Genomic DNA, 18328 nt, shown 5'->3' with positions numbered 1-18328 from the left:
GGTTGTGTTTGCCTGGGAGACCAGACTGAACTATAATGTACAGTACTCACACACTGCAAAGCGTGCATAGCGTCACTTAAATCCTTAATTATTCCCAAACATATTAGATGCAGATTTTGCTTTATTCATTGTTTCAGCCAAATTCTTCTAGATAATATTTCAGCTAGTCCATAATAACTGTTTCATTTATGTTGAATTACACGCTCACAAGTTACACATTTTCAATGATATAAGAGATCCTACACTGAGGTAATATTTATGAAAATGTTTGCACATTTAATTGTACAGGGCACATAACCAGCATAACTTACATGTTCATGAAGAGTGGTAATAATAAAGGCTAAAATTCTCATTATAATCAACTAAGATTATCATCAATCTACTTTAGTTTTGTGTTTTGGCTGAACAACAACATAACTTTACGCACAATGGAAAGCTGGAACGTTTCGGTGTCTCCTTTGTTGATAGTTGGCCTGATTTGTCTTTCGTTTTCTGACAGCAATATAGGCCAGTTAATCATTAAAACCTTGAAACTGGCCTGTGTTAAGAGGGAATTTTAACCAGCAACTATACCAGTACGTTGATGTGTAATTGCCTTTCATTCCATAATATTAGCACGATTAACATAGTTTTGTAAAACGGGGTGTAAGGCATACCTTTAAACTTTTCAGAATCCAAGTAGGGAGACTGAACAAAAAATAGGGAGATTGGGACCTAAAATCAGGAGGTTTTCATGTCATTTTTATAACCTTGTTTTCACTAAATATTGACCGATCTTACAGGTCCAGTATGTGTGAAACTTGCAGAGGGCTTGCCGTTTTTCCCTGTGACACCCATTATTTTCCCACAGGACATGCCCTATTTTCATATTCAGGTCAGCTGTGGCCAAACTGCACAATAGCTAAAGGTTAGTCTTGAATAAACAAGCAAGAAAGCCAGCGCGACTAATTAAAAGTTAATCCTGCTTATCGATACAACTTATTTGTGAAAACGACTGGCCCTCTGTCATAATTTAAATAAATCATGTCATACACTACTGTGTGTTAAGCATGCACCAGCAGTAGATTAACAAATAAAGGATTCCCAATTTTGGTGAACTAAAGGAACCTAAATAAGCAGCCTCATGGTACCGTACATGTGGCAACTGTTTTCCCCTTCATTGTATATCCGACCTTATTTTCTTATTGTCAACTCGTAAGGCATTTAGTATTGTTTACTATAAACATATGTAGTCTAAATTAGTTTTTTAAGGACACATATGCTGCGTGTTATGTATTTTCATTCCTTTTAATTTAACGATGGTAATTGACTTTCGTATGTACGGTATAAAAATGCCAGGTGTTCACTCGTGTTTCTTTGGTGGGAATGGCACTATAGCATTCATAGTGATCATTCTTGAGATTGAAATGAAATTAATTGCCAACAGTTCTATTGTTGTGGTTTATTTTTTGTTCTGGTATATTTTCTGATTTTTGTATTCTTATAGCGGTGAAAAAGATCGTAAATTTACGTGAGTGATGTTAAAACTTAACATTCTATTTATTGAAGAAGCAAATTCTTTCTTGTAAAGTAATTATTTCATCACAACAATATTCACAGGTGATACAACAGAACATGGCTTGCATGGATTGCATACGATATATCTATTTATGAAGGACTTTTCTTTTTTAAGATAAATGAAAGTCAAAGACATAATGTAACAATCAGGAGTTCTCTGCAAAAATTGGGAGGTGGCCGTTGAACAACCCTAAAAATCGGGAGTTTTTTTTTCTTCTCCTAACTTTAGAGTTGACAGGTATGGTGTAAGGTCGTTTACATCAAAGCAAACTACAACTCAGCTTTTACAGCAAGTTTAGTGCAGTGGTGCCCATGATGCGACTCCAAGCGATGTACTTCATTCAGCGGAATGTACTTCTTTCAGCGCATGTTTAAACCTACAATGTACATGCAGTGGCACCATATGTAAATACATTCTGTTGCCTAATTGCGAGCGTTGAATCAAACCATATTGTTGTTCGTTGTGTTGTCATACTGGGATCACATTTTAACAACTTAGATATTTACGATTTCAAGGCAAGATATAAACGTAATTACCGGTGCACTGGTATAAAATGTCCAATGGAATAATGCATGAACAAACAATAATTGAGTCAAAAGGGAAAGGTAGTGTTACAACAACTTGCAAATGCTCAATTCTTGTCATCATTCGATCAAGTTAGACACAAATCTAAATTAGGCAGAAACAATAAGAAAACAGAAAATTAAATAAATTACTTTACAAACAAGTTTATACTATTTCTTTTTAATAATTTTTGTAAGATAAGTTTGCCTAAATAAATGCATTTAGAACTTACCGCGTGATGTCACGGAGTTGTGGGTCGGCTTATACGCGAGTCGTGCACTTTTTAGTGTTTATACCTATTCAGTTTGGGTGGGTAGGCTTATACGTGAGTATATACGGTACAAGGACATTTTCAAATTGTTTTGTACAGAACTTTATATATGCATTAATAGTTGGAAGACACATCACATGTTTCACATTTTTGCATTATGTGCCCTGGGCCAGTTTCTCCTGTACAGGTGAGCAGTGTATATTGATTGATTGATTGATTAATTGGATTATAGTGTTGTGCATGTACCACTGTTAATGGTCACACAGCGACCTGATAATTGATCCTGGGGGAAGGAAAAAGAGCCTCATCCCCCAGGCGTTTGTGTGTACAAGGTACACTGGTAATTATAGCCTTCAGCTGCGGGTCCTTTTGGTTCCCATTACGGTCTGATTGGAGGGATGTTTCATGAGTGGGAATGGACCCATGCACTCATGATACTAAAATAATTTTTTTGTCTACCAATCACTGTGGTGTCGACCAATGCAGTTGCAACGTCAGTCACAATTGGTTGGTGACAATGATGTCACACTATTTGTTAACAACATATGTAGTAAAAAGCATGGTGAGTTATTGTAGTTACTCACTTTAGTCTCCATGAACAGATAGCAGGATTATAGGGCTTAAAAAATGTTAAGATTGATTTACCTACTTGAATTTTCTTTAGTCCTTGCATACTGCTTTTGTGATGGCTTTGGTATCAGTAGTACTACTTACATACCTTTTACGTCATTTGTTGTATTGAGCTTTATCTGGATATATATATATATATATATATATATATATATATATATATATATATATATATATATATATATATATAAAGTTTACACCCAGACATGCCGGGGAGTACTGTATATGCTTGCACAAATCAAGTCAAACTGCAAACAACAAAGGTCCTGATCCGATGTAACATAATGTGCCTACCAATCAGGGTCTGTGTTATTTTCATTCTACTGATCACTCCAACCAAACTGCAAGGACCCAGATCTGCTGGCACTTTATGCAACAGCAGATCTGGGTCTGTACAGTTTGCAGTTGAACTCATAAGTGAGTATATATGGTACCTGCCTCACTTACTCAAACAGAAAGCTCCATAATGCTACTGATAGGAGGTAGAGGGAGGTAGTACGTTCTTATGAATATTTGTTTAAAGACATATAAAAGGATGATTCACAATAAAATAGTTTGCAGGCATCAGCAGTTTGTTTTCTTCCAAACCTCTTCAGAAGAGGAGCAAATCATAAATTTCAGTTAAAGACAAAAAAGTTTCTTATTTAACAGAAGTTTATTATTTGCTCCTTCTTCTTTACCCCCTGCAGCCTTAGGGTAGAGAGAGACATTTTTATGACTTGTTCAGACTTGTAGATGTGATGGAAAAAAACCTCTCAAAATATAATTTCTACTGGCCACTGTTCAAATCCACATTCAATTTTACTGTTAACTGGAAATTTAGTTTATAAAAATAGTTTATATTTATGCTTTTTTTGGGATCAGTTCTGTACAAAAAAAATGTAACAGAGACTGGGAACTAGTCTCAGTTTGCTTGATAATCACATTGGCAACCTCATTGTCTGATTTTGCATTTTCTTCATACACAATCTTCAGTTCGAGACGATGCATTTTTTTCAAGCTTTATGGGTGGCTTTAACTTGGGCTAATGAGGAAACCTATCAATAATTGGGTCAAAAGTTCAAGGTCAAGATTGTCATTACTCAGACTATGATTTGTCTCCACAATAACTTAGGTAGTGTACCTTCACCTATGCCTTGTAGGTGGCATAGAAAATAATTGATTAGAGTAAAGGTCACAATATAAGAAGAACTTTGTGAATGGCTTGCACTGTTGATTTACAGTGAGTAAATAAGAAATAAATTAGCTTCTTTACATAACTTTAGTTTTAGACCAAGTATATTGATCAAAGTTTGTCGATGGCTTGCATTTTATGGTTAAAAATAGAAATATTTAATCATCGGTTCAAATGATCAAAAGTTCAAGGTCACAGATCTGAGTCTGTGCAGTTTGTTAGGAGTAATCAGTAGAACAAACAAAATAGACCATGCACTGCAGGTGCATTATGCTAGGGCAGATCAGAATCTGTTTTTAATATGACTTGACTTGTAAGCAAGTATACATGGTACATCTCGTACTGCCATAAAACTTTAGGATGGCTTGCTGATATGGAAGGAAATAAGTTTGTTGGGTTGAACAGCTTTTAGTTCTATGCCGCAACACAGATTATGCTACTTTGATTTGCCTGAGTTGTTATTCATATCTGTGACATAGTGTGCTTTATCGGAATTGTAATTTTACCCTTTTCCCTGCTGGAAGTCATCTTGATTATACAAAAACTTGTCATTGGGACATTGCTTATATGTGTGCATTTTAGGCATTGTAATTTTACCCTTTTCCCTGCTGGAAGTCATCCTGATTATACAAAAACTTGTCATTGCTTTTATGTCTGCATTTTAGGCATATTATTTAAATTCTCAGATTGTTTGTCAACAGTCGACAAGTAAGCAGAGACTACTTCTGTGTTTTCAAAGACTTTACCTGATCCTAATACCTTAGGAGAAACTACTACCTTGCAGTTCCAGTCTTCCGAGGCTCACCTTTTTAGCTAAGAAAGCTAAAAGTTACATGCTCACATAGGTGGCAGTTAAATAGGGTGATCTCCCCTTAATACAGGGATTAGCACCAATTCGTGTGAATATTTCTGTTACTACTTCTGCATGTGCTGAATATCATGCTTTCTCTTGACAAGAGACCTCAGAATCCATCTATAAGAATTTTTGGAAGTTATTCCATCTCAAAGCAAGCAAGATGAGTTTACTCTGCAAATTGAAGTATACTCCATCTATAATTGTCCAACTTTTTCTTGCACATTTTCTTCAACAGCAGAATTTTCTGTCTCTTATACAGTTATCACTTTGTTTCATGCATGCACATAGGCACCCCTACATACCTGTACAGGTTGCTTGTGGGTCCATTCACTTTAGTATAGAGCTGTTTTATGTGAAGGTGTTTTAGAAAATTCAAGTAAATTGCTGGATGTTTTAATCATAGTGTCCACTTTGTAGTTATTAAAAGTGATGATTTGGTGACATTACCAGTGCAGGCACTCTATTTGATCTTAACTTCATGTAAGCTATATTAGAAATTATTTACAGTGTCCATTTTATAAGTAATAATAGCGATGCATAGGCTGCCACATGAGCTTTTCATACAGGTAATTTTTCACATCATGCTGCTCTTTACATCTGAATTCATAAAGCAAGAAACAAGTCCTGAGCTGCATGTCTGCTGTTTTTGTCATACAAATTTAGCCCATGGGCAGGACAAAGTGTAAGCTATGTAAACACAACCAGTCTACATGTCTAGCTTGCTCCAGTTTCCACGCTGTAAACACATCACATTTGCTTCTCATGGATCAAACATCAATGGGCTGCGTTATTGTGGGCATGAAAGGAGAATGCACATCTTGAGGGATGAGGACACTACTAGTGAATTATTCACCTTTTGAACATTATCACAATCCTGAAAGCTTATAAACCTTGAAGCGATCCAAGTTATTCTGGTCAGCGACTCTACACTCCATGCCTTTAGATGACAAACCTCCTTTGGCAAGACCAGTATCCCTGATGCTGCATGGGTTTGGATGGCCAATCATCAAATCAAGCCAGCTCAGATTCTGTTTTGCACATCAGAAGTTGTTCATACCATGGGATGTATACAGTATGACTATCAGACCAGTTGTGTGGATCAAATATTCCTGTCCCAACATAAAGAACTGGACAGCATCATGCAAGATAAAAAGGTCCTGATCCATCTCAGGTGAACATCTTGCAGCTGGTCATCACCACAGTTGATCATACCTTGTAAGCCAAAAGACAGATCTTTGTCCAGTTTGCATTGAGTGCCCAGTTTAGTACCCCAGTACACATATCTTTACTAGGTCTCACCATTGACCAGAGAAGACTCTGTCTCCAGGCTTCAGTCGAGGAAGTCTTTTACTTGTTGCTTCCACAGTTTTGTCCCCCTTCTTCTCCATCAACAATCTGGTGTAAAGTTCCAGCATCAATTGACTTCCTTATCAAGAAGGAGAAACCAGTGTTAAAACTGCTGCCATATTCTGGGCAAGTTGCAGACCCTTTGAGTTGCTTACACAATTACAGGACCCCATGTCAACAGGCTCCTCTTCTCGCATTAATCCTTTTTTGAAAGACCCACTCTCTTCAGCTGTAGTCACAGGCGCAGTGCAGTCTTGGAGGTATAAAAACTTAGTAGGTATGGACTGGAAGTCCTTTGATGATATGCAATGGATGGTGTGGAATATCATGGTATTGGGCATTCTGCTGGACTTGTATTGATGGCAGCCTTCCAACATTTTATCTCTCACCTCAGATCCCACAGGACATACCTGGGAGTCAGTTTCTCAAATGGCATTTATCTTAAACAGAGCTGCTCAACACATCTAGGTCAATGCTGTGTCAAACCTACAACTGGCAGAAAGAGATGCAGTTCTCTCCACTTCATCCCTTTTCAGACACCTCCATCAGATCAAGCTTGGATTTCAGTCAAGGAAATATGTAAATAAGCCACCATAGAGACAAATTTCTCTCTCACACAGCCTCAGTAGCAGAGGAGGGATGAAATGGCACTATTTTCATGCAATCTTTGTCAGTTATCACCGGGGGGTGGGGGTGGGCTTTTATTCTTTGCTACAAATGGGAAAGTATTTGCCACTCCGATCATTGGACCCAGCAAGTAATTTCAGAAGACCTTAGTACAGTATCATGTTCAGTGTACATCCTTCATTGTTGAGGGTCCCTTAAGTTACAAATGTCCCAAAGGACCCATTTAAGGCAGATTGTAAAATCACAGATGTTTTTTAATTCTAGACTGTTCCTAGTCCCAAAGGCCAATGACAGTCTTTGGCCAGTCATAGACCTAAGGTGATGTAACTCTCTCCACTGCTTACCTATTCTTCTAAGGTATTATGATCAGGTAACATATTTGATTTTGGTCAGTTGGGTGTACTATATTATATGGATTTTGGTCATTCGGGTGTACTATATTATATGGATTTTGGTCATTCAGGTATGCTATCTTATATGGATTTTAGTCATTCAGTTGTGCTATTTTGTATGGATTTGGAGTGCATTTACATCAAAATGGCTGAAATATCCTTTCCAAAATTAATATATTCAGGTGGATGACTTGTGCAGTGATAAGAGACCATAACCAGAAACTAATATGATACATGTAACAGAGGAGGCGGTTAGTAGGAGATTATTTATGTGAGGAGGTTGAACTATATATTGCAGTGTCTATTCTAAGATAATTCCTCAAGATCTACTTTTTTCATTTTACTTTATAGCTGAAACTTTATGTTCACTATCTTTTACAGACTGTGGTTGTGTGTACCTTGGCAGTAATTATAAGTGTTTTTGCCAAAAATACAATCATCACAGTACATTATGCGGATGATAAAAATGGCACTGCCAATTACACCGGTTTGACAGCAGAAACTTTCAGGAACAATTTCCACAGTAAGTGATCTTAATCTGCATCGTCCTTTTCTTCTTCTTCTCTTTCACTTTTCATTTCTTTTAATTCTTGTACAACTGGCCTAAATTAGATTGTATTAAGGTGTCTATTCATACAGTAGATTGTATTAAGGTGTCTATTCATACAGTAGATTGTATTAAGGTGTCTATTCATACAGTAGATTGTATTAAGATAATGTCTATTCATGCAGTAGATTGTATTAAGGTGTCTATTCATCCAATCACTTTTTGCTTTCCACATGGTAGCCTGAACATTGCTTCATTTACCTTCACCAGGCTTTGCAGGTGTTTTACCTGTTTGGAGATATAAAGCCCTCTGAATTTTGGGTGTCAGAGGTTCAAAGATCAAGGTTACTGTGACCTGCCAATATAAAAAAAATTCTGTGTATTTACTTGACCTATGTGGGGTTGTATGGAGTAAGCACATCTGTTCATCCTTCGCATGTTTGCTTACTTAGTATATCATGAACTTTGAGAGATCTTGATGAAACATATTTGTATCCCGATTCAACATTGTGTCCTGTACAAATTGGACTGATCTGGAATGTAAGAGCTATCCTTTCCCAGATTTTGTCTGTCCATCACAGTCTTCTCTGGCCAGCATCTTCTCAACTGTGTGAGGTATCTTTAATGAGCTTGATACAGTGTCCCACATAAGTAAGATTTGTCTTTGTCAGATAAATACTTTTCTTATAGATTGTCATCCATCTATTGAATTATCTCTTTTCCAGTTAATATCTCATGAACTATTTGAGATCTCATGAACCATTTGAAATATAAACCATTTAAGATACCTTCATGAACCATTTGAGATATCTTATAAACTGTTTGAGATATCTCATGAACCATTTGAGAGAACTTCTTGAATCATGGTATTCATTTGTATCATGAAAATCATTTGTATCCTCTGTAAAACTCAGTTTTATTAGATTAGTACTTTTAAAGTTAAACTGTTTGACATGTCTTCATCTTTGTATGCTCTTGCATTGTGACCTGATAATGTGTCTTGTAAATGAATATGCATTTTAAGAATAATCACCATAATATGTGTGCAAGACCGAAAAAGCAAATTTTGTCCATCCATCTCTCTATGACACTTGCAGCTTATTGTGAAACAAAACACCTGTACCATGTTTCAATACATGGGATATATACAGTATGAGCCATATCAGGCATGTTCATATCATGGAATTTATACAGTATGACTATCAGGCATGTTCATACCATGGAATTTATACAGTATGACTATCAGGCATGTTCTTACCATGGAATTTATACAGTATGACTATCAGGCATGTTCTTACCATGGGATGTATACAGTATTGGTTGTCTCAGGCATCCTCTTACCATGGGATATATACAGTATGTTCTTTGTTATGCATACTCCAACAATGTGATATCTGTATCAGGCATGTTCTTACCATGAGATATATATATATACAGTAATGGCTTTATCAGGCATGCTTTTACCATTGGATATATACAGTATGGGCTTTATCAGGCATACTCCTGCCGTGGGATATATACAGTATGGGCTTTATCAGGCATGTTCTTACCATGGGATATATACAGTATTGACTGTATCAGGCATGTTCCAACCATGAGATATATATACAGTATGGGCTTTATCAGGCATACTCCTACCATGGGATATATATGGTATGGGCTGTTGGCAGAACTCAGAATACACACTAGATGAATCGTTTCTTGGATCATCTTGCAGTATTATAATGCATACTCAACTGTGTAGGTAAACCCTGATCATCAGAAGCATTATTTGGTGGCAGATCTAAGTATGGTCACAGTTGGGTCTGTGTTACTATGGCTTGAATATTATGTCTGGTCTTTAAAAACCCTTGAAATATGTATGTGTTGTAAAAACCTTTGAAAATCCATTATTATGTCTATTATTACCTTTGATTAGGGGTGAACAGAGTATGATGCCCACAGGCCATGTCTGGTCCATGACCTCACATAATAGGGTGTGACTTTAGAAATCACTTATCCAGACCATGCCCTAGAGGAAGTTGCTCATGCCTGCTCTAGAGTACTTAATTTACTCTTATTATATGATACCCGGTACTATGTCAATTATTATTCTCGATTAGGGGTGAGCACAATATGGCATCTGCATGATTGGTAAATGTGTAACATGAACTTTTGGTTGGCATTGTGAAAGTCCAAGTTAAAACATGAGTGGTAAATGTGTAACATGAACTCATGGTTGCCACTGTGGAATCTAATTTAAAACATGATTTAAGAAAATAACATGAACTTGTGGTTGGCATTGTGGAATGTAAATGGGCAAAATTTAACATTATGGAATGTAATTTAAAACATGATTGGTAAATGTGTAACATGAACTTATGGTTGGCATTATGGAATGTAAGTTAAAACGTGATTGGTAAGTGTGTAACATGAACTTGTGGTTGGCATTATGGAATGTGAATTAAAACACAATTGGTAAATGTGTAACATGAACTTGTGGTTGGCATTATGGAATGTAAATTAAAACATGATTGGTAAACGTGTAACATGAACTTGTGGTTGGCATTATGGAATGTAAGCTAAAACATGATTAGTAAATGTGTAACATGAACTTGTGGTTGGTATTCTGGAATGTAAATTAAAACACGATTGGCAAATGTGTAACATGAACTTGTGGTTGGCATTATGGAATGTAAGCTAAAACATGATTAGTAAATGTGTAACATGAACTTGTGGTTGGCATTATGGAATGTAAATTAAAACACAATTGGTAAATGTGTAACAGGAATTTGGGGTGGGCATTGTGGAATGTAAATTAAAACATTATGGGTAAGTGGGTGTTCATTTTGAAATGGATTATGGGGAATAATGCCAGACTTTGACATAAAGATGATTAAATGGACTCTGAAAGCTGACAGCAATTGGATGTTAGCATGCCCTTGAAAATAATGCTAAGAGCCCTTGAAAAGTCACCTAATTTTGTCCTAAGATTATTTTAAAAAAGCTTTGTCAGCTGTGATCTGACTGATGATTGCTTTCCTTGTATACAGATCACTACACAACAGATTACACAACAGGGGACATGATGAGCTTTGCCAAAGTGTTTGCCATCCTGTTCAGCAGTGTCACTGGGATCATGAATGGAGCCAACATGTCAGGTGAGACAAACAGAAATGTGAACAGACAGGGAGTTATACAAAAAGTGAATAAAAAGTATAAAGTGAATATTGGAAAAATGTGAGTGACAGAACACACACAGTACATAAGTACATGGGACACATTTTAGTAGGGAAATATTATTGTATTTTGGGACTTTCATGGTATGGAAAAAAATTCATGAGGTTTTCAGCAAAAGTCATCTAATTGTTTCAGGTTTGTTTTGAATAAAAATGGTGCCAGTTTTTAATTCAGTATGGATTCAGAGGCTAATGTGAAAATTTTATTGCTCAAGTATATCAGAGGTTAGAGGTTCAAGGAAGAAATCGTCTTATTTGAATTCCTGGAAATTCTTTTCAGACAGTAGAGTATCAGTATGTTGAAGGGTCTCTATTTAGTTTTCAAAAGACCTAATGATTTGTATTCAGTTTTGAATTTACCCTTTAAACACATAGTTTTACAATTGAAGTTACTCACCTGTAAAATCAGCGCCCACTCTTTTGAGTACATAAAAACTATGGTGTGAAGACACCTGTGCATCTGTTCTGTATATTTATAGGGATTATTATAAATAGCTTTGAAATGTTTTATACTTTGTCATAGAAACTGAAGGAAATTAAATTTGCTTCTTTAGGTGGAAGTTGATGAAATAATTTTACCTAATTCTAATTACAATCATATAATTTAACTACTCGTATTAGAATTAATTACCGTGTTTTATTCTGCTTTGCTTATTTTTAGCCTTATGGCCAAAATTAGTTGGTGTAATGACCAAAACAGGCACTTAAACCTTAATTGGGTGATCTTGCATCTGATTGGCTGAGCTTGCAAACACTTTAGATGGTATATAATGAATCAGATTTTGGTATTTAAGCCTAGATCACAAAATCTCAGGTGGTTTCAGTTATGAGCAACATCTATGCATATTAATGAGGTGATCTTGCATCTGATTGGCTAAGCATTTGAACACTCTAGAGGACATATTTCTGATCCGATTTGGTATGTGAGCTTGTATCATTGAATCTTTGAAGAGTTTGATTAGAAACAACAACCATGCATATTAATGAGTTGATCTTGCATCCAATTGGCTGAGCTTGATCATAATTTCAAAAGATTCTATAGCTATAAGCCAGAAGTCTGTGCACCTTCAGGGTTGTCCTTTTTACCTTAAGTAATTTTATAGTAACTACCAGGTTAATTCATTCAGCCCCAGCACTGTTATCAGTATCTCTGCTGCTATGCCCCAGAAGCACTAAGCTGTGTTTACCTGCTTGTGCCCCAGAGTTTGTACCTGTTTGAAAATTTTTGAAAACATCATGCACATGTGATCACTCTTACCTTAATTTCTCTTCTTATATCAAATAAAATTCAAAGAAATATTCACCATTTATTCCAAATGAATTTGTCTACACAGTTATGTAATTTTTTTCCTGTTTGTCCAAGTCTTTCACTTCATATTTATACACTATTTACAAAATTATGTGCAATGTTTATCATCATCGCTGTCAGTATCCTTATCTTCTGACGATTCAGTGTCAGAAACATCTATGTCCGAATCTAAATCTTGCAAAATACCCAACTGCCGAACATATCTTTCCTCAGCTTGCTCAATATTTTCTAGATCAAATCCGAGAAACTCCTCATTTTTGCTCTCATCAAAAATCACTCTTACATCCGCCATCATTTACAATTTTTCATGAACAGAACATGTGTAGTGAAACTGCTCTCAAACAGTAACCCTTGGCATCTGAACAATTAAAATTTCCACAAATGAAAGTAAAATCATTTCTGATTGGTTTAATATTGTTTATTTCTTGGGATCAGCCAAATGAATGCAGAAACCGGATCACGCCTACAGACAGGATCGAGGCCAGATGAGTTAAGGAACAAAACTTGAAATTGGAAAATAAAATTTTATATAAAATTGTCAGTTATTTTTAACCTAGTTAACTTCTGACCAATGCATTTCAAGACAATTGCCCTGAAATTTTCCTACAAAAAGATTTTTGGCATGTGACTCAGTTGCAGTTGATGGTTAATTTCATTTCCCAGCAGTTAAACAATTTCTTCACAGTTTTGACAGCACTGCATATATTAAGTACAGGATTCATACCAAATGGCATTTGTCTCACAGCTAGTGCTTAAAATGTTACATGGTTACATTTTGTTTGAGTCACTCAGAATCATACTATTTGTATAGTCATCAGAAGATGTATATGTGGACCAGTCTTTGTTCTCGCACTATTTTTGGAAGAGTTATACACTTTTTAACTGTTGACTCATCTCTGTCATGGCTGTATGGGTGTGTTTTAGGAAAGATAGAAAGATATTTATGTGAATAGATTGTTCACCATTCTGCTTGTGATACTTTGGTTTTAGAATTCTTGAAGTAAGAATGCAAAGGTGTTTGCAGATGTTTTAGTCAAATAAGTACACTTATCAATCAAAAGCACTGAATTTCATTTTAAAGAAATAATGATGATAATAATAATAATAATTTTATTAAAGAGGGTCACACAGCTGAAGAACTAATCTACCGTGAGGCCCTCATACAAAGGAATATATTTATTGTGAAAGATACAAAGAGATACACACATATTCACACTAATGCACACACATGTACATGCAATCATATGACACGCATGAATTTCTTCTTTACAGGAGAGTTGAAGGATCCCAGTAGATCGATTCCAAAAGGGACTGTTAGTGCCGTCTGCTTCACATTCTCAACCTACCTCATCCTATTTATTTTGATCGGAGGATCCTGCCAAAGGTAGGTATTTTTTTTTAAGGACTGAAATTAGATAAATTTTCCTCTTGTGGTCACTTGAAGTAATCATTAGCATTGTATTTGGATCACAAGGCAATGGGCATTATGCCCCATATTTGGGGGATACACACAATTTCAGTGGGATAAACCAAAATACTAGATAGTACTCCATGTACTTGTAGTAGTACAATACAATGAGATAATCTTGAGTTATACTTTTTAACATTTTTGCCACAATTTTGTGACGTGTACTAGATGCTGATCATTTTCATTTATCAGTATCAAAATTTTGACAGTTAATCAGGTAACCCATTTATCGGTATCAACATTTTGACAGTTAATCAAGTAACCCATTTATCGGTATCAACATTTTGACAGTTAATCAAGTAACCCATTAAAAGATTTAAGTGTATTAATATCCGGTTCACCTGAAAAAAGGTGCACAGTGGAATTTCTATTTCTGATCTTGCTGTCATTTAACTTCAGTGTTCACTTATTATCTACCAGTGGTTGTTATAATAATTCCCAAGTTTTCATTATTATTTTTCCTTTTTGACCTTATAATTCACCAAATAAACAAAATGCTAAATTGTGTATTCCTGCAAATCTTTCACCCCAGAAATTAAGTTCCTTTTGTTATTAATTCAACTGTAATTATATGTTACACTTGTGGATACCATAGAGCTTAAAAGTTTTATTGTCTTTAGTGACTTTGCCCACTTTTGTTGCCAACTTAGATGTGAACAGATGTTTACTAAAGAAAAATTGGTGGATTTTATTGATTTATCCCAGACAAAATGGTGCCCTGCAGTCATGATTTAGGGAACGTATGTGAAAAATTTGTGGGAAACCTGCTTCCCACATTCAGTGTGCAACAGTGTTAAGTATTTATCTTTGATAAACTCAGGGAAGATGCTGTGTAAGTATAAAGAAAGATGGGGCTGGTTGCAAGTGGAGATGTCATTATAATGGTTAAAAAAATTTCTCATTAAAACTTCACATAAATTCCTTAAAAGTTGGAGAAAAACTTATTGTCAGATATGGAGGTATCATCACAGAAATATGGTATAGATATTTTGAAAAGATTAAACTCGTATCATAACAGTATGCTTTACCGGTACAAATTGCATCAATATGTATTGTAGTTTTGATGATTTTTACAAGAAAAGAACAATTAAGTACAGTAATAGACCCACATGTTTGTGATTGCATCAGAGTGCATGCAAAATGTTGTTCAAGTCCGAATACACAGTTTGATGTACTGATTTTTTAATCTCCAGAAATGATTTGAATGGTTTGTGGAAGTTAAATGTACTTTTTTCCCCAGTGTATTTTATTTAAGCATTAGCTGTTTATATTAACCCTTTCTCTGTCTGAGTGTCTGCTATTCAATCTTCTCCTTTTATGCCTGATGAAAATCCACTAAACTTGTCTATTTGGCAAACAAATTATGAGAAAGCTATCATTTTCCCCACCCCATGGAGAGAGTTAAAAAAAAGGTCTGGTATATTTTAAGTTTAATTACAGTGACATTATTGAGTGTTTTTTCTTTATTTGAAAAAAAACAACAGTTGTGTAGCTGGAAGACAGATAATATATATATATATATATATATATATATATATATATATATATATATATATATATATATATATATATATAGAGTTGTCCCCCTCTTATAAGGCCACCCCTATTGCAGCAGGGAAGTGGCCTTATAATGAGGGTGGCCTTTCTAGAGGGGGATGACAAATGCAAATAGTAAATACATATGAAGAAAGTCATAAGTACATTTAATTCTAAAACATTTAATATTTTCATTAAAAAAATCACATGCATGTTGTGAAATAATAAATGTAAAACAAACTGTTTCATTTTCAGAAGAATGCTATGAATAACCATTGATATAGTTTTAAAACTATATTTTTGTTACAGATCACATCATCTGTCACTTTGTTGGTAACAGTCTAAAAAACAAACCAGTCTTGTCACAATTAAAAATATCCTTGCAGTCATATCCCCTGCATATATCATTTAGTCCTTTGTTCCAATCTTCGACAACTTCATTATTAACAACAGCTGATTCTCCACTAAGGACAGAACATTTAATATTGTGTCGCACTTGAAATCTGTGTAACCATCTGTTACTTGCGGTAAAGTCGTCATATCCCAATTCAGCTGACAAAATTGTTGCTTTTTCTTGTCATTCAAATCAGGATACAAATATCTCCTGGCTCAAACAATCTTCCTTTCTCCATCCATTTCACCTTCCCACTTCTGCAGAATTGTTTCCTTATCTTTCATGATATTGTTTATCTGAACCTTTCTGACATTATCTGATAATACAAACCCCTTTGTTTGTACCCTCCTACCGATTTAAATAATGGAAACCTTTAATGTGATAAAAAGTGCAAGGAACTTAGTCAATTCATTCATTGATTTATAGTTTCTAACCTCAGTCTGAATAGAGTGGCCCTAACACGGTCATCTTATGCGCGTTTCGTACTTAACGGAAGTTTTCAGTGTAATAGACGGACATGCTTGGATCCATTTCAAGTTTCTGGACAAGTCCATTTTCAGCAAAGGGGTGTATCACGACTACAGATGTACATACATAAGTTGTCTGCTTCTGATATTTACAATGTCGAATCAAGCAAAGGAAAATAATGACAACTACAGATTTGCTTTTCATGTGGATTTAACAAGCAGTTTAATTTCTATGTTCATATATGCAGAGGGATATAATTCCAAACTCTCAATGTTATGTAATTTACGCAATTATTCAGCAGTTGCCGAACAGGATGAACTACGTCATTATGATGTCTGATGGAAATAAACTAGCCTATTGTGTACGCAATATGGTGTGTTACAGTTTTGTGTGCATCTAAACAAATTGCCGTATTTTTACAGGAAGTGATATTGTCTTGCAACTCGTTAGTCGCAGTCTGGTACCCAATTGTTTTTATACAATACTTGACACTAAGTGAGAGAAGCCAAAACAGCTTCAATATTTTCCATTAACATCATGCAGATTTGACCTCGCGGCCATTAGGATTTGTAATTTTGACAATTATTGTCAGTAGTAATAGCCACTAATGATCAAAGTGAACAAGCTCAACATCTTACTAAGCGAAGCCATAAAGGCTATCAAACCATTTTCCTGCTGACTTGTGTATGCACATCGATACTGCCACTTCTCAGCTGTTACTACTGTTCAATAATTGTAATCTTAACAATTATCAGAGTGACTAAACCGATCATCTTATGATAACACAGCATAAAGGCTAATTGGATTACATGTACTTACCCTTAAAATTTGAGTCTTTCATGGCTTTATGGAATAAATGTGGTTTCTCATGAGGCGTAAATGATATTATATTAACCTTAGTGGTACATGTACATTAGTCAACACTTCTTTCAGTTACGAAAACCTGACATCGGGAAACAGAAATCGGATTACTCAACACACGTTATGAATAAAATACTGGTTCTGGATACATATTAAAATAAAATGCGGCCACTTGTGAGTGGTAAATTTTATATTATTGCACTAATACGCTGGTCGCGTTAGCCGGGTAGTCTTTCGTGAGGGGTACTTTTGAACTCAAACTCGTCGGTGCCTATGGATTCTGGCCGTAAGGAGCAGGTGGCCATTGGTCAGGGGGGCCGTTCAAGAGGGGGACTACATATACATATATATATATATATATATATATATATATATATATATATATATATATATATATATATATATATATATATATATATATATGATGGATTTCGGGTAACATTTCCAGCTCATGGTCAAGGGTCTATGTGCATCATTTGGTGGTAGGGGGTCAAACTTGATCTTATTTATATCAACCAATATGATAATTGTATTGGAAGTAGTAATGGTCAGCCAGTGTATTTGCTTTTGCTTTAAGTTCTGTCCATCTCTGGGTTCATGGCAAGGAAATTACCTCTGAAATGGTTGAATTGAAAAGCTTAGAAAATAAATGGATATGCTGTTTTCCTATATATTCTTTCTAGTTTTTAAATACTTCATATGGCCTTCATGATATGAAAGGCCTTCAAGATACATGTACTATATGAATGATGTTATTTTTCAGCAACCTCTTGGTACACAACTATGCCTTCCTGCAGTATATAAATCTGTGGTCACCCTTTGTTCTGGTAGGAGTTTTTGCCACCACTTTGTCAGCAGCACTTGGTAACTTGATTGGTGGCTCTAGGATTCTGGAAGCTCTTGCAAATGACCATTTGTTCTGTAAGTGTTCACTTCATTCCTTATGTGCTGACTGTACATCTAGCAATGATTATACATTTAGCAATGATTGTTTAGTTAGCAGTGATTGTGTGTCTAGCAATGATTGTACATCTAGCAGTGATTGTTCATTAGGTCTAGCACTGATTGTACAGTAAGATGTGGCAGTGATTGTATGTCTAGCAATGAT

General features: G+C 35.4%; 1 protein-coding gene across 1 annotated transcript in view; it reads left to right on the top strand.

Moving 5' to 3' along the window:
- Nucleotides 1-18328, top strand: part of LOC149781838 (solute carrier family 12 member 9-like) — a 48800-nt gene that overhangs the window by 13934 nt on the left and 16538 nt on the right. The window contains exons 5-8 of the mRNA XM_089936026.1: nucleotides 7801-7942; nucleotides 10999-11106; nucleotides 13766-13877; nucleotides 17984-18141. Of these exons, the coding sequence (XP_089792152.1) occupies nucleotides 7801-7942; nucleotides 10999-11106; nucleotides 13766-13877; nucleotides 17984-18141 (520 nt within the window). The remainder of the gene's footprint in view (nucleotides 1-7800; nucleotides 7943-10998; nucleotides 11107-13765; nucleotides 13878-17983; nucleotides 18142-18328) is intronic.

Source organism: Sinohyriopsis cumingii, chromosome 15, assembly GCF_028554795.1.
Source record: "Sinohyriopsis cumingii isolate HCF-2022 chromosome 15, ASM2855479v2, whole genome shotgun sequence".
Lineage (NCBI taxonomy): Eukaryota > Metazoa > Mollusca > Bivalvia > Unionida > Unionidae > Sinohyriopsis > Sinohyriopsis cumingii.
Note: the sequence above shows the minus strand (reverse complement) of the source record. Positions and strands in the feature narration are given on the sequence as shown.